General features: G+C 71.0%; 3 protein-coding genes across 8 annotated transcripts in view; 2 read left to right on the top strand and 1 right to left on the bottom strand.

Annotated features, from left to right (window-relative positions):
• LTBP4 (latent transforming growth factor beta binding protein 4) overlaps positions 1–1,773 on the top strand; it is a 28,209-nt gene extending 26,436 nt beyond the window's left edge. For 4 of the 5 annotated variants that reach the window (XM_089769886.1, XM_089769885.1, XM_089769887.1 and 1 more), the window contains 2 exons: positions 101–241; positions 1,479–1,773. In XM_089769886.1, coding sequence (XP_089626012.1) covers positions 101–241; positions 1,479–1,633 — 296 coding nt within the window. In that variant the 3' untranslated portion in view covers positions 1,634–1,773. The remainder of the gene's footprint in view (positions 1–100; positions 242–1,478) is intronic. The other variant, XR_016347093.1, reaches the window with a different exon arrangement.
• An 88-nt stretch (positions 1,774–1,861) lies between these two features.
• Positions 1,862–11,543, top strand: LOC142823876 (HHIP-like protein 2). Of its 2 annotated transcripts, XM_075915565.2 has the most exons (9): positions 1,862–3,051; positions 4,031–4,677; positions 5,658–5,801; positions 6,377–6,705; positions 6,915–7,041; positions 7,574–7,719; positions 7,933–8,014; positions 8,095–8,177; positions 8,564–11,543. In XM_075915565.2, the coding sequence occupies exons 1-9, from the start codon at positions 2,785–2,787 to the stop codon at positions 9,901–9,903; spliced, it is 3,165 nt and encodes a 1,054-aa protein (XP_075771680.2). In that variant the 5' UTR covers positions 1,862–2,784; the 3' UTR covers positions 9,904–11,543. The 2 variants fall into 2 exon arrangements, with proteins under 2 accessions (XP_075771680.2, XP_089626015.1); XM_089769889.1 differs by lacking the exons at positions 6,915–7,041; positions 7,933–8,014; positions 8,095–8,177; positions 8,564–11,543 and having other exon boundaries at positions 7,574–7,697.
• KCNK6 (potassium two pore domain channel subfamily K member 6) lies at positions 9,957–16,420 on the bottom strand. Its single transcript, XM_075915576.2, has 3 exons — positions 15,928–16,420; positions 11,704–12,099; positions 9,957–10,990 (listed from the first exon to the last, which is right to left on the bottom strand). The coding sequence occupies exons 1-3, from the start codon at positions 16,235–16,237 to the stop codon at positions 10,755–10,757; spliced, it is 942 nt and encodes a 313-aa protein (XP_075771691.2). The 5' UTR covers positions 16,238–16,420; the 3' UTR covers positions 9,957–10,754.
• Positions 16,421–22,877: the final 6,457 nt, after the last annotated feature.

The raw sequence follows: 22,877 nt of genomic DNA, 5'->3' as shown, positions 1-22,877 counted from the left end.
GGGGAGGGCAGAAGGAGTGGGGGGAGGGGCAGGTGCCAGGTGCGGGGGGAGGGGCGGGCGCCGGGCGGGGGCCAGGCTCTGACACCGTGGTGCCCCCCAGAGCAGTCCGAGGGGCTGCGGGCCGAGGAATGCGGGGTGCTGCACGGCTGTGAGAACGGGCGCTGTGTCCGCGTGCCCGAGGGCTTCACCTGCCGCTGCGACCCGGGCTTCCGGCTGGACACCGCCCACCTGGCCTGCCGGGGTGAGCCCCCCGCCCCCCACTGCCCCATGGGCTGCTGGGTAGGGCCCCCGCCCCGCCCCCACCTCCGAACCACCACCGCCCACCTGGCCTGCCGGGGTGAGCCCCCCGACCCCCGCCCCCCACTGCCCCATGGGCTGCTGGGTAGGGCCCCCGCCCCCACCTCCGAACCATCACCGCCCACCTGGCCTGCCGGGGTGAGCCCCCCGCCCCCCACTGCCCCATGGGCTGCTGGGTCGGGCCCCTGCCCCGCCCCCCCCCCCCCCACCGAACCACCACCACCCATCTGGCCTGCCAAGGTGAGCCCCCTGCCCCCCACTGCCCCGTGGGCTGCTGGGTCGGGCCCCCGCCCCCACCTCCGAACCATCACCGCCCACCTGGCCTGCCGGGGTGAGCCCCCCGCCCCCCACTGCCCCGTGGGCTGCTGGGTCGGGCCCCTGCCCCGCCTCCCCCCCCCCCCACCGAACCACCACCACCCACCTGGCCTGCCAAGGTGAGCCCCCCGCCCCCCACTGCCCCGTGGGCTGCTGGGTCGGGCCCCCCCCCCACCGAACCATCACCGCCCACCTGGCCTGCCGGGGTGAGCCCCCCGCCCCCACTGCCCCATGGGCTGCTGGGTAGGGCCCCTGCCCCGCCCCCCCGAACCACCACCACCCACCTGGCCCCGCCGGGGTGAGCCCCCCGCCCCCCACTGCCCCATGGGCTGCTGGGTAGGGCCCCTGCCCCGCCCCCCCCCGAACCACCACCGCCCACCTGGCCCCGCCGGGGTGAGCCCCCCGCCCCCCACTGCCCCATGGGCTGCTGGGTAGGGCCCCGGCTCCCGCCCCCCCCCCGAACCACCACCGCCCGCCTGGCCTGCTGGGGTGAGCCCCCCGCCCCCCACTGCCCCATGGGCTGCTGGGTAGGGCCCCTGCCCCGCCCCCCCCGAACCACCACCGCCCACCTGGCCCCGCCGGGGTGAGCCCCCCGCCCCCCACTGCCCCATGGGCTGCTGGGTAGGGCCCCCGCCCCCACCCCCGAACCACCACCGCCCGCCTGGCCTGCTGGGGTGAGCCCCCCGCCCCCCAGCCATCCACCCCCCCCCCCCACCGCCCCCCCACCCCGCCCGCCCCCGCCAGCCTGCCCCACTTCCCCCAGGCTGCCTAGGCGAGGCCCCCCATGGCTCTGCCCCTCGTGCCTAGCCCCCGATTCCCTGCCCATCCCACAGAGCCCCCCCCGACGCTCTCCCCTCCTCCTGCAGATATCGATGAGTGCGCCGAAGCCGCTGGCTCCCCGGTTCTCTGCCTCCACGGGCGCTGCCTGAACACGGCCGGCTCCTTCCGCTGCCTCTGCCCCCGCGGCTTCGTCCTCAGCCGGCCCCCCCACTCCTGCGTCCCCGCCCGGCCCCGGGCCTGAGCGGGTATTTATTGTGTGGCTGTGGGGCTGCCCACCCCAGGAAGAGGGGCACCGGGCCCGCGGGCTCCAGCCTGCCCCCCCGCCTCCCTTGCTCAGGGAGCAGCTCCCTGGCCGGCAGCTCTAGGAGGCTGTTACCTTGCGCTCTCCAGCAGGGTGACCACGGGGGAGCATTCTCCGTCCCCCAGGGGCCACGGGAAGTGTGGGCTCCGTGGGACCCCAGCCCCCTCGGCTAGCCCCTCCCATCTCCCGGAGGCATTTTGCCCAGCAGTGACCCCCGCAGCTCCAGGTAGCGTGGCAGGCCGGGGCCTCCCCCAAGAGCGGGGGGGAGAGATGGGGTGCCCCAGGATAGAGGGCGCAGGCCTCTGAGCCAAGCGTTCCCCATGGGCAGGGTGGAGCCCAGGCCTGCGTGTGCCGGGCTATCCACGTGAGCCTAGGGCCCCCCCACGAGACCCAGCCTCCCCCGCCCACGCAGCCTGGGTGGGGGGCAGCCCCAGGGGAGTCTGGGGAGCACAGAGAAGGGGGCATTTCTGCCTGCGGCTGGTAGGAAGCTCGGGCCAGGTGCCACCTCGGCCCCGCTCGGCTCCGGGGCGTCGCTATAAGAACTGCTCCCCCACCCCCGTGTTACAGGAATAAAGGTTTTCTAGAAAAGGAACGTGGCATCTGTGCAGTGTTGGGGGTGGGTGGGGTCCTTTCCCCCTCCCCCGGGCCCCTGCCCCCCACCCTGAACTTCCAACCCCCCAGGCTTCATTCCCAGTCGCAGCAGGGAAACTGAGGCACGGGCTTGGGGTTGCCATAGGACAGTGATTCAAAAGCACGGCTCGGAAAAGAACTCAGGGGTCCTGGCTCCCAGCTCCTCTTGCTCTACCCACTAGCCCCCACTTCCCTTCCAGAGCTGGGGAAAGAACCCAGCAGTCCTGGCCCCCACCCCTCTCTCCCGCTCTGTCAAACTGCCCAGGGACCCCCCAGCCAGCCTCAGCCCGCGCAGGGTTAATACCTCCCCCGCCCGCCTCTCCCGCCAGGCGCACCCTGCTATTACAGCTGTGTGAACGTGGCCAGGCCCCGGCCTTCTCCCTGCGCACGTGTTCCCAGCTGCAGCCGGAGCAGCCCGAGCCCCCGGAGCCCCGCCGCAGGGCCCTGCCCCTCCCCGTGCCATGGGGCTGGGGGCCACGGGGCTGGGGGCCCTGCTGCTGCTGCTGAGCCAGGACTCCTGGGTGCGCCCCCACCCCCAGTGCCTGGACTACAAGCCCCCCTTCCGGCCCCCCCAGCCCCTGGCCTTCTGCTCCGAATACTCGGCCTTTGGCTGCTGCGACGGCCAACGCGACGCCCAGCTGGGCGCCAGGTTCCAGGAGCTGGGCACCTTCCTCGACCCCGCCGGCCTGCGGACCTGTGGGCACTTCCTGCACGCCCTGCTGTGCCAGGTGAGCGGGCGCGGGGCAGCCCGGCTGGGCGTGGGGCACTGGGCACAGTGGGGTGCGGGGAGGGCAGCCCGGCTGGGAGTGGGGTGCGGGGAGGGCAGCCCGGCTGGGCGTGGGGCGCTGGGCACAGTGGGGTGCGGGGAGGGCAGCCCGGCTGGGAGTGGGGTGCGGGGAGGGCAGCCCGGCTGGGCGTGGGGCGCTGGGCACAGTGGGGTGCGGGGAGGGCAGCCTGGCTGGGAGTGGGGTGCGGGGAGGGCAGCCCGGCTGGGTGTGGGGCAGGGGTGCGGGGCAGGCAGCCCGAGACCCACTCTGTGGCCCCAACACATCAGGTTTTCTGCACCCCCCGACTCCCCTGCAGTCATGTTGGGGGACCCCGTGAGCTCCAGGGGGGCCCATTCCCTTTCCCACCCCTCTTCCCTGGGTGGCCTCACCAGCAGCGAATGGGTCGGGGGCAGTCCCGCCCGCCGAGCTCCCACCCCTGGGTCCCCCAGAAGCGCCTCGCCCGGCTGCCCTGGCATCCTGGTGGGGGGGGCACCCAGGGCAAGGTGCCAGCGGGAGCCCCCAGACGCCCCGCCCCGAGGCTCCAGGCAGCACGGAGCAGCCGGGCACCGGCCCCTCCCTGCCACATCCTGTCTCGGCTGGGCCGGTGACATCACCCACAGCGCCGGCGGGGAGGCTGCCCATGGCTGGGGGGCGGGTGAGGGGGGCTCCCGCTGCTTGGGCCGATTCCCCTCCTGTCCCCGCCCCGCTTGGAGGCCTAGTTTCAGCAGGGTCCTGAACAGAATCTAGGAGCCTCCCACTAACCACTAGACTCCACTGCCCTCCGAGGGCCTAACGGCCCTGCAAGCTGGGGGGAGGGGGAGAGGGAGCACTGGGCTCCAGCCCTCCTGGGTTCTCTCTCGGCTCCGGGAGGGCGGCAAGGCCCAGTGGGTTGGGGCAGGGGGAGCCGGGCGCCCCTCACCCCGCTCTCCCTGCCCCGCAGGAGTGCTCGCCTTACGCCGCCCACCTGTACGACGCGGAGGACGGGAGCTCCCCGGGGCGGGCGCTGCCCGGCCTGTGCCCCGCCTACTGTGCCGCCTTCTGGCTCCGGTGCCGCTCCGTGCTCAGCCTGCTCACCCAGGACCCCGCCAGCCTGGAGCTGGAGGGCGACCGCGCCCGCTTCTGCGGGGCCTTGGAGCTGGGTGACCCCACCTACTGCTACCCGGCGGTGCGGGGCAGCATGGCGCTGAGCCAGGGGCTGGGCCGGGTGCAGGAGGGCGCCCGCGGGTGCCTGCAGCTCTGCCTGCGCGAGGTGGCCAACGGGCTCCACAACCCCGTGGCCATGGCGCACGCCGGGGACGGCTCCCACCGCCTCTTCGTGGCCGAGCAGCTGGGCTGCGTCTGGGTCTTCCTGGCCAACGGCTCCCGGCTGGCGCGCCCCTTCCTGGACCTGCGGGCCTCGGTGCTCACCTCGCCCTGGGCGGGCGACGAGCGGGGCTTCCTGGGCCTGGCCTTCCATCCCCGCTTCCGCGCCACCCGCGCCTTCTACGTCTACTACTCCGCCCGCGCCGGGGCCCGCGAGGCCATCCGCGTCTCCCAGTTCCGCGCCTCGGCCCGTGACCCCAACGCCGCCGACCCCCGGTCCGAGAGGTGTGTGCCGGGCGGGCGCGCCTCGCCACAGGGCCCCCGGCCCCAGCCCCTCGGAGAACCCTGGCCCCAGCCCCTCGGCAAATCCAGGCCCCCCAGCCCCGGCCTCTCGGAGAACCCTGGCCCCAGCCCCTCGGCAAACCCAGGCCCCCTGGCCCCAGCCCCTCGGAGAACCCTGGCCCCAGCCCCTCGGCAAACCCAGGCCCCCTGGCCCCAGCCCCTCGGAGAACCCTGGCCCCAGCCCCTCGGCAAACCCGGGCCCCCTGGCCCCAGCCCCTCGGAGAACCCGGGCCCCCTGGCCCGAGCCCCTCGGAGAACCCGGGTCCCCTGGCCCCAGCCCCTCGGAGAACCCGGGCCCCCCGGCCCGAGCCCCTCGGAGAACCCTGGCCCCAGCCTCTCGGAGAACCCGGGCCCCCTGGCCCCAGCCTCTCGGAGAACCCGGGCCCCATGGCCCGAGCCCCTTGGAGAACCTGGGCCCCCTGGCCTGAGCCCCTTGAAGAACCTGGGCCCCCTGGCCCCAGCCTCTCGGAGAACCCGGGCCCCCTGGCCCCAGCCCCTCGGAGAACCCGGGCCCCCCGGCCCCAGCCTCTCGGAGAACCCTGGCCCCAGCCTCTCGGAGAACCCGGGCCCCCTGGCCCCAGCCTCTCGGAGAACCCGGGCCCCATGGCCCGAGCCCCTTGGAGAACCTGGGCCCCCTGGCCTGAGCCCCTTGAAGAACCTGGGCCCCCTGGCCCCAGCCTCTCGGAGAACCCGGGCCCCCTGGCCCCAGCCTCTCGGAGAACCCGGGCCCCCTGGCCCCAGCCTCTCGACAAACCCAGGCCCCCTGGCCCCCTTTCCGAGCCCCTTGGAGAACCTGGGCATCTGATCCGTGTCCTCTCTGCTTCTGAGCTGCGCCCTTGCCACACTCCTTCCCCTGGCTCCTGCCCCGGGCTCCACCGGCCCCCATGGCCCCCCACACTCCACCCAGCTCCTTTCCCGCACAGGGTCCTGCTGGAGGTGCTGGAGCCGGCCTCGAACCACAACGGGGGGCAGCTGCTGTTTGGGGCCGACGGGATGCTCTACATCTTCACGGGGGACGGGGGCCGAGCGGGGGACCCCTTCGGAGCCTTCGGCAACGCCCAGAACAAGTGAGGGGGGGACGGGGTGGCCCAGGTGGCGGGGGTGCTGGGAGGGTGCCTGGGGCTCTGCACGGGGCAGCAGGGAGGCCAGGGACTGCATGGGATGGGGGGAGGGGTGGTGGGTGTCCCTGGCAGGAAATGTGGGGGAGGGTGGGAAAGGAGCTGAGCTGAGCAATGGGGGGGGGGGGGGGAGAGCTTGATGAGAGCTGGGCTCCTAGATGCCACCTGGTGGCCAAATGCAGCCTGTCTGGCCTTGTGTGGGGCAGCCAGCCCTGTCCCCCCCACACCTGTCCCCGGCTCCCCCCCAAACGTCCCCGGCTCCCCCCAGCTCCCCCCATGTCTGTCCCCAGTGATCCCCCTAACATCCATCCCCAGCTCCCTTCAAACATCCATCCACATCTCTGCCCCCCCAACGTCCGTCCCCAGCTCCCCCCATGTCTGTCCCCAGTGATCCCCCTAACATCCATCCCCAGCTCCCTTCAAACATCCATCCACATCTCTGCCCCCCCAACGTCCGTCCCCGGCTCCCCCCCAAACATCCATCCCCAGCTCCCCCCCTCCCAGCTCCCCTGCCTGCCTTCCAGGTCATCCCTGCTGGGCAAGGTGCTGCGGATCCAGGTGGAGCCGGACGCCGCCAGCCCCCCCTACCGCATCCCGCCCGACAACCCCTTTGTGGGGGTGCCGGGGGCCCGGCCGGAGCTCTACGCCTACGGCGTGAGGAACATGTGGCGCTGCTCCGTGGACCGGGGCGACCCCGCCAGCGGCGCCGGGCGCGGGCGCATCTTCTGCGGGGACGTGGGCCAGAACAAGTTCGAGGAGGTGGATCTCATCGTGCCGGGCGGCAACTACGGCTGGCGGGCCAAGGAAGGGTTCGCCTGCTACGACCAGGCGCTGTGCACCAACGCCTCGCTCGGTACGGGCCTGCCCCCCTCGAGGGCAGGGGACCGGCTCGCTCATGGGGGTGGGGGCAGGGAACCCGGTAGTCTGGGGTCCTGGGAATGATAAACCCTTATTCTCCCCCCCCCCCACGCACCCCTCTCCCGTCCTGGCCCTGCACCCCGGGCCCAGAGGGGCAGGGTCCAGGCAGGCTGCCCCTGAGCTGCGCCCGGCCGTGTCTTGCAGACGACGTCCCCCCCATCTTTGCCTACTCGCACCAGCTGGGGCGCTCGGTCACGGGGGGCTACGTGTACCGGGGCTGCCAGAGCCCCAACCTGCGGGGCCTCTACGTCTTCGGGGACTTCATGAGCGGGTAGGTTGGGCCCCTGGGGCCAGCCCTGGGCCAACAACCTACTACTGCTGCTGGCCAGGGGGTGTGGGCGTGTGCAGCTGCACCCAGGGCCCCTCCCTGAGCAGCGTGCCCCACGGCCAGCTCAGACGCGCCGCAGGGGGCACAGACCCCCTTCCCCGGGAGCAGCCTCTGCCCTGGGGGCAAATTCCTGACCCTAAGCGCCCCGGGGGCAGCAGTGCAGCTGTCGCCATGGCGCCTATGGGAGGGGGTGGGTACGGCCCCCCGCTTGTCTCCAGGATGTTGGTCACAGGCCCGTCTCCATGACTCATTTTGGGGGGTTGGGTGACAGGCCCTCCCAGCTCCGTGGCGCCTGTTGGAGGCTGGCGACAGGCCCCTCATCTCCATGGTGACATTGGAGGGTTGGTAACAGCACTGCATCTCCATGGCAACCATGGGGGCATTGGTCACAGCCCCCCCCCCCCCCCGGTCTCCATGGCTCCCATTGGGGTGTTGTCGACAGGCCCCGTCTCCATGGCTCCCATCTCCCCCCCAGGCGCCTGATGTCGCTGCAGGAGGAGGCCGGCTCCGGGCACTGGCACTACAAGGAGCTGTGCATGGGGCAGGGGCGGACGTGCGCCTTCCCCGGCCTCCTCAACCACCACGTGCCCCACATCATCTCCTTTGCCGAGGACGAGGCGGGTAAGGGGGCAGAGCCGAGGGGGCCCCAGTGCGGGGAGGGGTCTGGGATCCAGGGGCGAGGGGGAAGGAGCCCTCCTGGGTTCCCTTCCCCTTGCTCCCACCGACTGCCTGTGGCCGTGGGCAGGTCCTCCCCCTTCTGGCCACTCCGTGCCTCAGTTTCCCCTGCCTAGCACCGGGCTTCCTGGCCAGCGACGAACCCCGCTGTCTTCACAGGTGAGCTCTATTTCCTCTCCACGGCCACCCCCAGCGCCGCCGTGCCAGCCGGCATCGTGTACCAGCTCGTGGACCCCTCCAGGTAGCCACCCGCCCCCCCCTCCCCTGCCAGCTGGGACGGGCACCAGCCCTCCTGCCCCTATAACGGGCTTCTCCCCGCAGGCGGGCGTCCCCGGGCCAGTGCGAGATCAGGCCAGTCTCCGTCCCCGTCGCAGGGAAGCTGGTTCACTTCCACCCAACACAGAGTGAGTGGCAGGGGCGGGGGGGCCACGCGTGGCCCAGCCAGGCCGGGGCAGCAGCAGGGCGGGAGGGGGCTGCTGGTAGCCTGGATTGTACCCTGGCTGGGGGGAGTGGGGACTGCTAGAGCCGGGGGAGGAGCTGGGGGGGCCAAGCTGGTTGGGGAGGCCGTGTTACCTAGGACCGGCCCGACGGGGTCAGGCCAGAGGGGGTGGACCCAGGACGATGGTCAAGCGATTTGGCTCCTGCCCTCCTTTGGCAGAGGTCGGGGCACCGCCCCCCCCCCCCCCCGGCTGACAACCTCTTATGGACCTAACCCCCTTGCATCGATGCTGGGGGTGGCCTCATGGAGGGGCAGAGCGCTATCCCCAACGCCCCCCCCTTCTTGTTTCAGAATTCATCACGCCAGCGCCCCCCGCCGCAGGAACCAGCCCGCCCCCCGGCCCTGAGCCCACCAGCCCCTCTGCCCCCCCCACAGCGCCTGCCACCCAGCCCGGCTCAGCCCCAGAGCCGCCCAGCCTGCCCCCCTCTGGGACCAGCCCAGCGGGGCCGCACCCCCTCCCCACCCTCAACTGGTACCAGCAGCTGCTGGAGCGCCTGGAGGCCAACATCAGCCAATGGGGCCATGCCAACCTGCCCCCCACTGACCCCCCAGCCCTCCCCCACCGCCTGCCCCCCAGCACAGGGCCAGCCCCCCGCCCCCACCTGCCCCCAGCAGCGAGCCAGACCCCAGCCCAAGGACAGCCCCCAGCCCCCACCTGCCCCCCAGCACAGGGCCAGCCCCCAGCCCCCACCTGCCCCACAACACAGGGTCAGCCCCCACCTACCACCTGCCCTCCAGCAGCGAGCCACTCCTCAGCACCAGGCCAGCCCCTACCCACCACCTGCCCCCCAGCACAGGGCCAGCCCCCAGCCCCCACCTGCCCCACAACACAGGGTCAGCCCCCACCTACCACCTGCCCCTCAGCAGCGAGCCACTCCTCAGCACCAGGCCAGCCCCTACCCACCACCTGCCCCCCAGCACAGGGCCAGCCCCCAGCCCCCACCTGCCCCACAACACAGGGCCAGCCCCCACCTACCACCTGCCCCCCAGCAGCGAGCCACTCCTCAGCACCAGGCCAGCCCCTACCCACCACCTGCCCCCCAGCACAGTGTTATCTCCTATCACCCCCCCACCCCAGGCCAGGCCCCACCCCAGGAGGCCAGGAGCCCGGAGACAGCTGCCCCCTGGCACGGTGCGGCTGGTGCACAAGGGCCCGGGCCGGGGCCGGGGCCGGCTGGAGATCCTGCTGGGGGGCCAGTGGGGCACAGTCTGCGACGACCTCTTTGATGGGCGCGCGGCCGCCGTGGCCTGCCGGCAGCTGGGCTACGGGCAGGCGCTGCGGGTGGCCCGGCGGGCGGAGTTTGGGCAAGGGGTGGCCCTGCCCATCCTGCTGGACGACGTGCGGTGCGACGGGGGGGAGCGCACCCTGCTGGAATGCTGGAGCGCCCCGCCCGGCCAGCACGACTGCACCCACGCCGAGGACGTGGGGGTGGTGTGCGGGCTGCCACTGGGGCAGAAGGGGGGCAGGGGCCGAGGCCTGTGACAGCTGCCCCACGCGCCGGGGCTCCGGCTGGCTGCAGGGGCGCGGAATGGCACTGCCCCCATCCCCACACAATTTCCCCCCTGCGACAGGCACAGCCCCCGAGGCCGCTGCTCCGGGTTCCTGCTTCCCTTCCCCTGGGGGGCTGTAGAATAAGGGGGCAGGGAGCCCCTGGGTGGACAGAGGCCCAATTCCAAGCTGCCATCTCCTTCCACCAAGGCTTTATTCAGACCAGCACTGCCCAGCCAAGCCCCCCACCGCCTGGCACAGCTGGGCCCACTGGGAGCAAACTCCCCCCCGCCCCCTATCACCCTGAGTGGATTCCCGGGCAGCACAGCTGGCGTGTGGCTGTGTGATCAGAGTCCCGCCGCCCAACCCCTGCCTCTGTGGGGTGAACCACACCCCTTGGGGGGCAGCCCCACGCAGGACAGGAGGGGCCATGGCCCCCCCGCCCAGTGCCTGTCTTGCATTGCTCCAGCCTGCAGCTGGCACCCAGCCGCTGACCCTGGCAAACACCCCTGGTCCCCAAACCGAGGGGCAGCGTGTCTGGGCAGAACCCTCCTTGAGCGGTGCCAGGCGCCCCCCAGGGCCTGTTCAGCCTGGCTCTCGGCTCCTGCCAGAGTGGGGGGGTGGCCCCCAGCCGCAGGGGGAACCCCCCGCCCGTGGGTCAGGGAGATCCCCAGTCCAGCCCAGCTTGCTCCTAGGCAGAGCTAGGTCCCGCAGCCCCTGGGGCGGTGGGCTGGCCCACTGCTGGGGGTGGGGGATAGGGCGGCTCCGGCTCGGGGCTGCTCAGAGCCAAGGAGTGTAGCCGGGGTGGGGCCTTGGCCAGCGGTGGAATTTGCCCCCCAACTACACAAGTCAACTCGGCCTGGGCCAGGCTCACCCCACACCCAGCGCTGGGCCCATCCCCTCCCAGCCAGCCAAGGGGCAGCCGCAGGTCCCAGCTGCTCGCCCCGGGCTAGAACCCGGCGGTGCCCCCGGCCGCTCGCTGCGGAGCCGGCGCTATCTGTCGATGGAGGCGTAGTTGGCACGGCCGCCTGTGTTGAGCTGGGCGCTGGTGGGCAGCTTCTCGCCCCGGGCCGGCTCCGCGGGCGGCGCCTCGGGCTCCAGGATGGGCTCCTGGTCCTGGGGGCGACCGGCCGGCAGCAGGATGAGGTCGGTGAGGCCGTGCAGGTCGGCCGCCTTGTGGAAGGTCTGCAGGACCAGCAGCACGGCCATCAGCCCCAGCAGCAGGTACACTGGGAGAGAGGGGAGGGGTCGGCTGTCAGGGGTCACCCCTTGAAGGGATACCACCCCCCCCAGCGACGGAACCCAGGCGGCCGAGCGCCCAGCCCCACAGCTCTAACCACTAGACTTCACTTCCTTCCCAGAACTGGGAAAGACGAGTCCTGGCTCCCAGCCCCCCGCACTACCCCAGAGCGAGGCTTCCGGGGCCTCCTCTCCCTGCCCCCACCACGGTACCTGCCCCCCTAGACACCTGGGTGTGGGGAGGTCCCTACTGTTTTGCATGAGCACCACGTGTGCCTCGGTTACCCCGAGCATGACATGTCCCGCCGGCGAGGGACTGGGGGGCAGGGACCCAGGCAGGTGCCTTCTAGCCCCCTGAGCATAGATCCCCACCAGGCAGCCGCTGGCCAGGGCCCTCTCCGAGGAAGAGAAAGGGGCAGCGGGGTGGGGCGGGAGGGAAGGCCCAGGCCTCTCCAAAGAGCCTCTCGCTGCACCTGCCATCTGGGCTGACGAGCTCCGTTTCACGCCTCCTCCCCGTGACTAATAAACCTGCTTTCCACGCTGGCTGAGTCACGCCTGCCTGGGGCGTGTGTGTGCACGTGCGTGTTTCTCCCTGCATCCTGCTCACGGGCGTCGGAGCCGGGAGGCTCCTTCTCCTGCAATGGTGCCCCACGGGGCGCCGGGACGAGGGCCCTGCCCCCCTCCCTCCGGCCCCACCGCTCACCGGTGACGGAGACTTTGTAGAGCGCCCGCAGCTTCTGGCCCGGCTGCTCGCCCGGCACGTAGTCGCCCAGCCCGATGGTGCACAGCGAGATGAAGCAGAAGTAGAAGGCGTCCAGGTAGCTCCAGGTCTCCTCCAGGGCATTGAAGACGGCGGCCGGCAGCAGGAAGAAGGCGACCAGCACGGCCAGCAGCAGCAGCAAGAAGTGGACCTGGACCTGCGCCTGGGAGCTGTAGCTGCACCGCAGCCGCAGGTACTCCAGGGGCCGGTGGGTGAAGAGCCGGGCCAGGCGCTGCACCGTGGCCGTCAGCACCAGCATGGTGAAGGGCACCCCCAGCAGCGCGTAGAAGATGCAGAAGGCTTTGCCGGAGTCCGAGAGCGGTGTGGTGTAGCCATAGCCTGGAATAGGCACAGGGGAGCAGTTACCCTGCTGCATGGGGGGGGACACTGAGGCACAGGCCGGCAAAGGGACTGTCCTTGGGATCCTAGGAATCAGTGTCAGAGCCCGAGAGAAAACCCAGGAGGCCTGGCTCCCAGTCCCCCCTGCTCTAACCACTAGCCCCCACTGCCCTCCGGGAACCAGGAACAGAACCCAAGCATCCTGGCTCCCAGTCCCCCCTGCTCTAACCACTAGCCCCCACTGCCCTCCGGGAACCAGGAACAGAACCCAAGCATCCTGGCTCCCAGTCCCCCTGCTCTAACCACTAGCCCCCACTGCCCTCCCGGAGCCAGGGACAGAACCCAAGCATCCTGGCTCCCAGTCCCCCTTGCTCTGACCAATAGCCCCCCACTGCCCTCCCGGAGCCAGGGACAGAACCCAAGCATCCTGGCTCCCAGTCCCCCTGCTCTAACCACTAGCCCCCACCGCTCTCCCAGAGCCAGGGACAGAACCCAGGTGCAGGCCCTGGCCCACTCCAGCAGATCCCAGGGTCCATACCCACCCTGGCTCATGTGCTCGGTCTCCGTGTGGCTGGCTCTCGGCACGGCTCCAGGGGGGGAGCCAGGTAATGAGATTTCACGCCCAGGCGGGCTCTAAGCCGGGCAATTAGGCGGCTGCTGGAGGCGGTGAAAGGCTCCATTGTGCGGGGCGCAGCACTGCACCCGCTGCTAATCCGGCGGCCAAGCCAGGGCCCCCGGGGACCGCAGGCTGCACACGACCCCGTGCGGGGAGGGGACGGCCCCGGCCCGGTCACCGTTTTACAAGCGGGGACCTCGGGGCGAGACGGGATCTAGGGATGCCGGAGCAGGATGACACAGGCCGGGCCACTCATCAGGATAACAGCCTACTACCACAGCCAGCCCCTGCCCAGAGCTTCCGGGCTCCAACTGCACCAGAAGGGTGCCAGGTGAGGGTGCCACTATTGGGGGGCAGCTGCAGGGCCCCCACCCCGCATGGCTGGGCCCACATCTCCCTGCCATTGCTGCCCCCCCCCCCCCCATGACCCATGCCATGCAGCGGACACACTACGGGACCCCCCGGGAGGTGCCCAGCTGGTCATGCAGCTGCCTTAGGCCCCGACCCTGCCGGTGCCTGGATCCAGCACGGCCCCGAAGGTTGAGCCCCGTGTGCGCCCCACCCCATGGCACATGGTATCCCGGGGGCTGGGCCCTGGAAGGGACCCGCCCTCGGCCTGGCAGGCAGCAGGACGCTCTGGCTGGGCGCCCGCCCCGGGCAGGGCCGGAACGCCCGGGCCCAGGGGTGAGGCCCCGGTGCCAGCTCATCTCCAGGTTAACTCCCTCCCTGCCAGGGCCCAGCCACAGGTGTGGGCCAAAGGCCGGTGTGGGGGCGTCCGTGCCGCCCGCACCATGAACCCCAGGCCACCTAGGATTGCTCACCACCGCCAGCAAGAGCATGGCAGTGGTCAGCTGGGCTGGGAGGGGACCCCCCCCTCTTCCTTCCCCGCCAGCAGCAGCTGGCTCAGCATCTCCAGCAGCCACTTCCCCTGCCGGGGAGCCACCGGGGCTGCTCAGATCACACAGCAGAGGAGCCAGAGGCAGCTACCGCCCCTTTCTGAAGGGGTCAGCTGAGCTGGGCCACGCTCACGAGTTAGCTCAGGGCAGGGGAGCGGGGCCTAGTGGTTAGTGCAGGGGGCTGGGAGCCAGGACTCTGGAGTTCTGGCTGCGGCTGCAAGTGCGGGAGGGTCTAGGGCACGGGTTCCCAAGTGGCGCCGGGACGGGGGGGGGGTGAAAAAATTCCAAGGGGGGTGCGAGGTGACCCCCCCCCCCGTCAACCCTCCTTCTGCTCAGCAAGCTTGGCTGCTATATTTGGGGGGGGGGGGCAGAGGTTTCTCAAAAATCAAGACGGGAGCGTGATGCCGAAAAGTTTGGGACCCGCTGGTCTAGTGGTTAGAGCAGCGGGTGCGAGGAGCCAGGACGCCTGGGTCCCAGGGATTTCAGCTGGCTCCTGGCTAGACCCAGCTGTGCCGGGCATCTGCTCTCTGGGATCCTGGCACAGGAAGGGAGGACCTGCATGGGGGGAGGGGGGACAGGAACTAACCCGGACAGGAGCAGGGGGGGGAGGGGCGGGGGCAGGCTGCCGACTCTTTCACTTTCTGAGCCTGGCGCCCAAGTGCTGTTGCGGGGGCAGAGTTCTTCCAAAGCCCTCCCCCCACCCCTCCTGGAAAGCACCCCCAGGGCGGGAGCAGGGGCTGCCGGTGCCCGACCCCCCCGGAAAAAGACCAGAGGCAGAGTCCCAGCATGGGGCAAGCCCTTGGCAGGGTTGCCCAGGGCGGGGGCCGCTCCCAGGCCATGTCACTCCAAGGTCCAGCAGACACTCGGGAGAAAGGGCCTCAGTGTTACAGCCCCTCCCCCCGTCTTGGCTACGGGCACGGGCCCTGACACCCCATGATCCAAAGGCCCCACAGGGACCTTCCAGCCCCCCCCCCCCCCAGTCCCATCCCACTGGGGGCCCTGCATGGCAGAGGCCAAGGGGCAGATGGGGGGCTGGAAGTGGGGGCAGGGCAGTGATTGCTTTGTGGGTTGGGCAGGGGCTGTCAAGTCCCGGGGGGGGGGTGCAGTGTCGGCGGGGGGGGGGGGCCCCGGGAGGAGGTGGCTCGGACACTGTCCCTTACACGCCGGACACACTTTCTGAAAGTTTCTCCTGCTGGTTCGGACTCTGGGCAGCGCCTGGCCCCGGGGCGCCGGGCCCCACGACCGGGAACATTCCCCCACCCCCGGCCTGGGCGATCCCAGCGAAGCCGGATATTAGCCTCGGCTTCAGTGGGAACGGAGCCCGGGGGGGGGGGAAGCTGGGGGTGAGGACGGGGGCCCCTTGGCCGCAGTAGGCTGGAAGCCGGAGGGGACAGCTCGTTCCGGGACGAGCAGGAGTAGGGGGTGGCGCACCGGGAGGCTCATGTGCTATCTGGGAGCGGCTGCCCCCGGGGGCCTGTGCCCGGCCCTGAGCAAAGCGCTGGGGAGGCTCGGGGGGAGCCGGCGAGGGGCGCACGGCGCTGGAGAGGGGGCGGGAGCCGCAGGCGGGCGCACGACCCTGGGGAAGCCGGCGGGGGGCGCAGGGTCCTGGACGGGATCACGGGGCGAGTAGAGGATGGAAGCCGGCGCGGAGCGCACCTCCCTGGGGAGGGGGCGAGAGCCGGTGAGGGGCGCACGGCGCTGGGGAGGGGGCGGGAGCCGGCGGGGGGCGCACGGCGCTGGGGAGGGGGGGGAGCCGGCGGGGGGTGGGGCTGGGGAGGGGGGGGAGCCGGCGGGGGGCGCACGGCGCTGGGGAGGGGGCGGGAGCCGGCGGGGGGCGCACGGCGCTGGGGAGGGGGCGGGAGCCGGCGGGGGGCGCACGGCGCTGGGGAGGGGGCGGGGGGGAGGGGGGCGGGAGCCGGCGGGGGGCGCACGGCGCTGGGGAGGGGGCGGGAGCCGGCGGGGGGCGCACGGCGCTGGGGAGGGGGCGGGAGCCGGCGGGGGGCGCACGGCGCTGGGGAGGGGGCGGGAGCCGGCGGGGGGCGCACGGCGCTGGGGAGGGGGCGGGAGCCGGCGCGGGGGCGCACGGCGCTGGGGAGGGGGCGGGAGCCGGCGCGGGGGCGCACGGCGCTGGGGAGGGGGCGGGAGCCGGCGGGGGGCGCACGGCGCTGGGGAGGGGGCGGGAGCCGGCGGGGGGCGCACGGCGCTGGGGAGGGGGCGGGAGCCGGCGGGGGGCGCACGGCGCTGGGGAGGGGGCGGGAGCCGGCGGGGGGCGCACGGCGCTGGGGAGGGGGCGGGAGCCGGCGGGGGGGCGCTTACCCACGGTGGTGATCAGGGTGCTGGAGAAGAAGAAGGCAGAGGCGAAGTCCCAGTTGGAGGCGCCGGCCGAGCCGTTGCGCAGCACGGACACGCCGTAGCGGCTGGCGCGCAGCACCCGCTCCAGGAAGGTCTCCAGCGCGCTCTCGTTCAGGCAGGGGTTGGCGCGCAGGAAGGCGGCCTTGAGGCCGCGCAGGTCGGCGCGCAGCCGGCTCTCGTAGGGGCGCTCAATGGAGGAGACGATGAGCGCGCCGAACAGCAGGTAGGCCAGGTAGCCCAGCAGCAGGAGCGCCAGCAGGGCGCAGCGGCTCATGGCACGGCCGGACCCCCGTGCGCCCTGGCGCGGCCCGCTCGGGCACCCAGGGAACGGAGGAACGCGGGGCCCCGCCAACCGGACTAAGTCTCCGCGCCGGCGCCCCCGAGAGCAGCCGGGCCGGGCGCCGAGCGGCTGCGCAGCGACCCCTGCAGCCCGCCGGTCCCCTTCGCTTCTTAGGCTGGGGACAAGCCCCTCCCAGCCGGGCGGGGCTGGGCTCCGGGCCCCTCCCGCCTCTCAGAGGGCTGTCCGGGGGTGCGGGGCGGGGAGCAGCTTCCATTCTAGCCGGGGGGTGGTTATACAGCTTGGCTCCATGCCCCTCCCGTTCTGGATTCCCTGCCTCATCCCCTCCTGTGGGGCACATGCACCGATCCCCCCCCCCCCCTTTGGCTGCTCTGCCGGGCCTTTCCACGGGGATCTCCAAGCGCTTTATACGCCGCCGCCCATCTCCCCAAGGAAGCAGGTCACCACCACGTTTCCTGTGCTGCAGCTGGGGAAACTGAGGCACGGGGACAGGCGAGCTTGGCCAAGGGTGGACTGAACAGCAGCACTGGGAACAGATCACAGGAGTCCAGGCCTGGCTCCCATGGAGAAGCGAAGGCTGGAAAAGCCACCGTGCAGTCTGGCCCCTGGGAGGGGAAGGCTAAGGAAGTGACATGGGTTTTCGCACAGGCGTGTGCAGAGACAGACACGCACACACAGCTTGGGACCAGGGCACCTCTGTCTCCCAGGACGGGTCCTCTTGTGTGGAGTAAATATTCGGTGGGAGACATCGGCTCCCCCCAGCATCCCCCGAACTGTGAGCGTCTCCCTGTAACTCAGCCCTTGGGGATCAGGCCTCCTGTCTTTGCGGGGAAGCTGGGGGCACGGGAATCACCCTGGGCAGGGAACAGAGAGAGCCCGGACTCACCCGCCTGGGCAGCCTGCGCCAGGCTCCACCCTGCCGGGGGCCTGGGCCAGCCGGGAGCACCAGAGGCCAGTGGTGGCGCAGGGTGACTTGGACCTGGGTGTTCCCAGATCTTCAGCCCCAGCCTGTCCCCGTGTGACCCTGGCCCCTCTCTTCCCTGCCTCAGGCTCCACAGCCCGGGCCCTGGCCCGACATCCGCCAGTGGGCCAGGCCGGGCCAACCCAGGTGGGACGGATATTCAGTGGCTGAGTGCAGCGTCTGCATGGCAGGAGGCAGAGGGGGTGGAGGGGGGTGGTGTAATGGGGGGCTGTCTGCTCTGTAACCCGGGGGGGGGGGTCTGAGGTATCCCACCGCTGGCACCACGGTGACGCCGTGTCGGGTTCCCCCGTAGCAGCCAGAACAGACTCCACCAGGCAGTAGAACAGGGGGGTTTATTGCTTCTCCAGGGTACAGCACGGCACAGACGGGATGTGGCTACAGGAGCCAGGGCCAGGATGCCTCAGCCCCCTTGGGCTAGGGGGTCCATCGCTCCTAGCCCCTCAGCCCTCAGCTCAGGCTGTTCCCTTCCGGTCCCACCCCCCCCCAGCCTCCTGTTGGTCTCGGCCTCCCCCCCTTTGTCTCTCCTCCAGGAATCCCGTTATCTCCTCAGGCTGAGCCCACCCAATCCACATGTGGGGGAGTCAGTGGGAATCGCACCTCGTAGCGCAGGGGGACCCCGGGTCACAGAGCAGACAGCCCCCCCCCACTGAGCCACAAGGGGCTGGCTGGGCAGAGGGCCTGGAGGGGGGCACAGGAGGGGAGGGGGAAGGGCTGGCCAGGCAGAGGGCCTGGAGGGGGGCACAGGAGGGGAGGGGGAAGGGCTGGCCAGGCAGAGGGCCTGGTGGGAGGCACAGGAGGGGAGGGGGAGGGGCTGGCCGGGCAGAGGGCCTGGTGGGGGGCACAGGAGGGGAGGGGGGAGGGGCTGGCCGGGCAGAGGGCCTGGTGGGGGGCACAGGAGGGGAGGGGGAGGGGCTGGCCAGGCAGAGGGCCTGGTGGGGGGCACAGGAGGGGAGGGGGAGGGGCTGGCCGGGCAGAGGGCCTGGTGGGGGGCACAGGAGGGGAGGGGGAAGGGCTGGCCGGGCAGAGGGCCTGGTGGGGGGCACAGGAGGGGAGGGGGAGGGGCTGGCCGGGCAGAGGGCCTGGTGGGGGGCACAGGAGGGGAGGGGGAAGGGCTGGCCGGGCAGAGGGCCTGGTGGGGGGCACAGTGTAGACACATCTCTGTATGAGTCATTTGCTCCCTGAAGTTGTTAATTTTGTATCAAGTCCTTTTCGCCTTTTGTCAAGCCTTGTAGTAAAAGTCTTTTTACACAGGAAGGTGGGGTCTGGAAGGCTGGATCCTAAACAGGAGTGAGGCCTTTGTGCCCCATTGCTGAACGGGGAGCGAATGGGGTGTGAATGGATAAGGCTGAAGACGCCCCTCCGGGCCTTGCAAGGGCTGGGGAGGGGCTGGAAGCCAGATCGAAGAACAATGGGACCTGGGAAGTGGGGCGGGAGGGGCACAGGAGGGGAAGTGGAAGGGCTGGCAGGACCCTGGGGCTGGCGAGGGGCACAGGAAGGGAGGGGGAAGGGTTGGCAGGGTGCACAGGGGAAGAGGCGGAAGGGCTGGTGGGGTGCACAGGAGGGGAGGTGGAAGGGCTGGTGGGGTGCTCAGGGGGGGAGGCGGAAGGGCTGGCGGGGTGCTCGGGGGGGAGGCGGTAGGGCCGGCCGGGCACAGGGACTGGTGGGGGGCAGAGGAGGGGAAGTAGAAGGGCCGGCGGGGTGCTTGGGGGGGGAGGCGGAAGGGCTGGCGGGGTGCTTGGGGGGGGAGGCGGAAGGGCCGGCGGGGTGCTCGGGGGGGAAGGCGGAAGGGCTAGCGGGGTGCTCGGGGGGGGGGGCGGAAGGGCGGCGGGGTGCTCGGGGGGGAGGGGAAGGGCTGGCGGGGTGCTGGGGGGGGAAGGGCCGGCGGGGTGCTCGGGGGGGAGGGGAGGCGGGGGGGAGGTGGAAGGGCTGGCGGGGTGCTCGGGGGGGGGGGCGGAGGCTGGCGGGGCTAGGGCTGGCAGGGGCTGCTGCTGGGGGGGGGGAGGCGGAGGGGCCGGGGGGGAGGCGGGGGCTGGCTTGGGGGGAGGTGGAAGGGCTGGCCGGGCACAGGGACTGGTGGGGGGCAGAGGAGGGGAAGTAGAAGGGCTGGCGGGGTGCTTGGGGGGGGAGGCGGTAGGGCTGGCGGGTGCTCGGGGGGGGGGGAAGGGCTGGCCGGGCACAGGGGCTGGTGGGGGGCAGAGGAGGGGAAGTAGAAGGGCCGGCGGGGTGCTCGGGGGGAGGCGGAAGGGCTGGCCGGGCACAGGGACTGGTGGGGGGCAGAGGAGGGGAAGTAGAAGGGCTGGCGGGGTGCTCGGGGGGGGAGGCGGTACGGCTGGCAGGGTGCTCGGGGGGGGGGCGGTAGGGCTGGCAGGGTGCTTGGGGGGGGGAGGCGGAAGGGCCGGCGGGGTGCTTGGGGGGGAGGTGGAAGGGCTGGCCGGGCACAGGGACTGGTGGGGGGCAGAGGAGGGGAAGTAGAAGGGCCGGCGGGGAGCTTGGGGGGGGAGGCGGAAGGGCTGGCGGGGTGCTCGGGGGGGGAGGCGGAAGGGCCGGCGGGGTGCTCGGGGGGGGAGGCGGAAGGGCTGGCGGGGTGCTCGGGGGGGGAGGCGGAAGGGCTGGCGGGGTGCTCGGGGGGGGGGGGAGGCGGAAGGGCTGGTGGGGTGCTCGGGGGGGAGGTGGAAGGGCTGGCCGGGCACAGGGACTGGTGGGGGGCAGAGGAGGGGAAGTAGAAGGGCTGGCGGGGTGCTCGGGGGGGGGGAGGCGGAAGGGCCGGCAGGGTGCTCGGGGGGAGGCGGAAGGGCTGGCCGGGCACAGGGACTGGTGGGGGGCAGAGGAGGGGAAGTAGAAGGGCCGGCGGGGTGCTTGGGGGGGAGGTGGAAGGGCTGGCCGGGCACAGGGACTGGTGGGGGGCAGAGGAGGGGAAGTAGAAGGGCCGGCGGGGTGCTTGGGGGGGAGGTGGAAGGGCTGGCCGGGCACAGGGACTGGTGGGGGGCAGAGGAGGGGAAGTAGAAGGGCTGGCAGGGTCCTCGGGGGGGGGGGAGGGCTGGCTGGGCACAGGGACTGGTGGGGGGCAGAGGAGGGGAAGTAGAAGGGCCGGCGGGGTGCTTGGGGGGGAGGTGGAAGGGCTGGCCGGGCACAGGGACTGGTGGGGGGCAGAGGAGGGGAAGTGGAGGGCTGGCTGGGCACGGGGGGAGGGGGAAGACAGAGGACCCGCTTTGCCTTGCACCGAATTCCCTACCCCCGGCAGTTTGAAGTCTCAACCCAAAGTCCCTGTCTGAACAGAAAAGCTCTCCGGGGACGTGGCCGGAGCCCAGGTGAAGACGGCCGGGGCAGAAGCGGAGCCCAGCCTGCCCCTCCGCCAGCAGCCCCTCGCGGCCAGTCCAGGCTGGGCAGCGCGGGGGGGGGCTGTCCCCGGTTAAGGCCTGTCTCTGCCGTGGGCCCCCCCTCCCTGGGCCCGAGGGGGCAGAGACTGAGCCGGCGTACAACAAGGGTTTACTAGGGCGGCTCTGGGCCTGTCCCTGTAGGTCTCCCTGCGGCGGGGCGGGGAGGAGGGGTCGTTCCGGGGCCCTCTCTCCGCCGTCCTCTGTTCCCCGGCTGGAGCCAGCTCAGCTCAGTGGGGTCGTCTCCTGCCGCCCTTCCTCTCCCGCTGGCCAGAGCCGGCTGCCTCCCGCCGCGGGTCCCCCATCCTCAGGCCCTCACTCGGGGGCCCCGGCGGCTGGGCGAGGTCCCACCGGGGTCTCCAGCCACCAGCTGGTGAAACGCGCCGTGCGCAGGGAGACTGAGCCCCACGCCAGGGCCACCCGGCACCCACCCCCTGCCGGCTGTGGTCCCAGCTCCCCCCCAGAGACGGTGGCAGGCGAAGGGAGCCGTGGGGCAGGAAGGGTGCTAGCGCGGCCCAGCTGTGGAGACAAGGCCCAGGGCTTTGGCGTGGGCCCCGGCGCGGCAGGAGGCATCGGCAGGCAGCCCCTGTGGGCAGGAGAGGTCCAGGCCTCCCCCGCTGCTCCTCCCTGAGCTGTTGCACCAGGGCTTTGGCTTGGCAGCCTCCCAGCGCCTGCTTTCCAGGCGACACAGTCCAGGTGGGAATGGACCCCCTCCGCCCCCATTCCATTCCCAGCCCCCACGGCTGGCTCTGACACAGGGGGACCCTTGGCCATTACGCTGCGAAAGGGGCATCGAACAATCTGAGCTTGCTGGGTCAGGGCCCGGCCTCGGGAGGTGCAGGGCCAGTCACCTACATGGGGGCCCCCTTTAACGGTTTTATACGGGTGAAATCTGGTGACGGTGAACGTGCGGCGCAGCTCTGGCTGCCGGCTACACGCTGAGAATGCCCAGTGCATGGTTGTGCGCGGCGCGGCGGTAGCTCTTCATTCTTACAATCATTCAAACAGCAGCCCCATGCCCCAGCTCTTCCATGGTGAAACCCTGCTTCCTGGCGGCACCCGCTGCTCTGAGATCGCGGGCTTGCAGGTTTGCAGCTACTTCCCCTCTGCGCCCGGCCTCTCTGGAGACCCCGTTGGCTGTGGGCAGCTCTCAGTCGTTTTGGATGGAGAGGAACTTCCCTGCCCTAAGCCACTGGGACTGGCCGCAAAACCGTGGCTGCTAGATTTGGGAAGGTGCTGTCAAGTGACTTAAGCACCACGTGTGTTCCCTCCTATTTAAAGGGGGGTAGGGAAAGCTCAGTGGTTTGAGCATGGGCCCAGGGTTGTGAGTTCAATCCTCGAGGGGCCATTTAGGGATCTGAGGCCGATCTCTCAGGGATGGTACTTGGCCCTGCAATGAGGGCAGGGGACTGGACTTGATGACCTGTCAAGGTCCCTTCTAGTTCTAGGAGATAAGGATATCTCCAGAGATTATTATTTAAACTGTGTTGTCTCCATTGCTCTCAGAGCCTGCTGGGGGGGCAGTGTGTTGGAGTGCAGTGCAGGACTGGGTTGGGGATTAGGAAAAAGTCCCCAAGCGGGTGGGGAGGCGCTGGGCTGGGTTCCCTGGGGAGGGGCTGGAATCTCCATCCCTAGAGGTGTTTAAGGCTGGGCTGGTCCTGCTTTGGGCAGGGGTTGGCTCAATGACTCCTGAGCAGTCTGCCCACCCTGGAATTTATGACTCTCTGCACTGGAGCCTGGAGGAACAGCAGAGTTCAGGGGCCTGGGGGGGGGGGTGCTAAATCTTCCTCCCCTGAACCTTCCCACTTATCTCCCTCCCCCCAATCCCTTCCCCCACACCACTCTCCTTCTGGCTCCTACCACAGGCCCCTGCCCAGGAAGCATTCACCTGCCTAATTCACACCTCCCCGCCCGCCCCCCCCATGACATTTGCATCCAAATCCAATTGCCAAGCCCCCCATGAATCACAAAGGGTAGCCCCCTCCAGGCATCTGCTGCTCAGCTCCATTGGTCTGTGAGATCAGACAGGATCACAAAGAAAAAACAGTTTCTTGCCATTTCAACCAGAAAGGACACTGTCTCAACAACTTGATTACCTGCATCCTGCTTCAAAGGCCTTTTAAGACTGCACTTCAAAGAGAATCCTCTGAACTGTCATTCATGCTCAAATTCGACACTTTACACTCAAATTTGAATAAAGACGCTAATTATCTTACTCATTACAAAGATAGCTTCCCCAGTTATCACCTCTAATATCATT

The sequence above is a fragment of the Pelodiscus sinensis genome, chromosome 18, assembly GCF_052426305.1.
Source record: "Pelodiscus sinensis isolate ZL-2025 chromosome 18, ASM5242630v1, whole genome shotgun sequence".
Lineage (NCBI taxonomy): Eukaryota > Metazoa > Chordata > Testudines > Trionychidae > Pelodiscus > Pelodiscus sinensis.
Note: the sequence above shows the minus strand (reverse complement) of the source record. Positions and strands in the feature narration are given on the sequence as shown.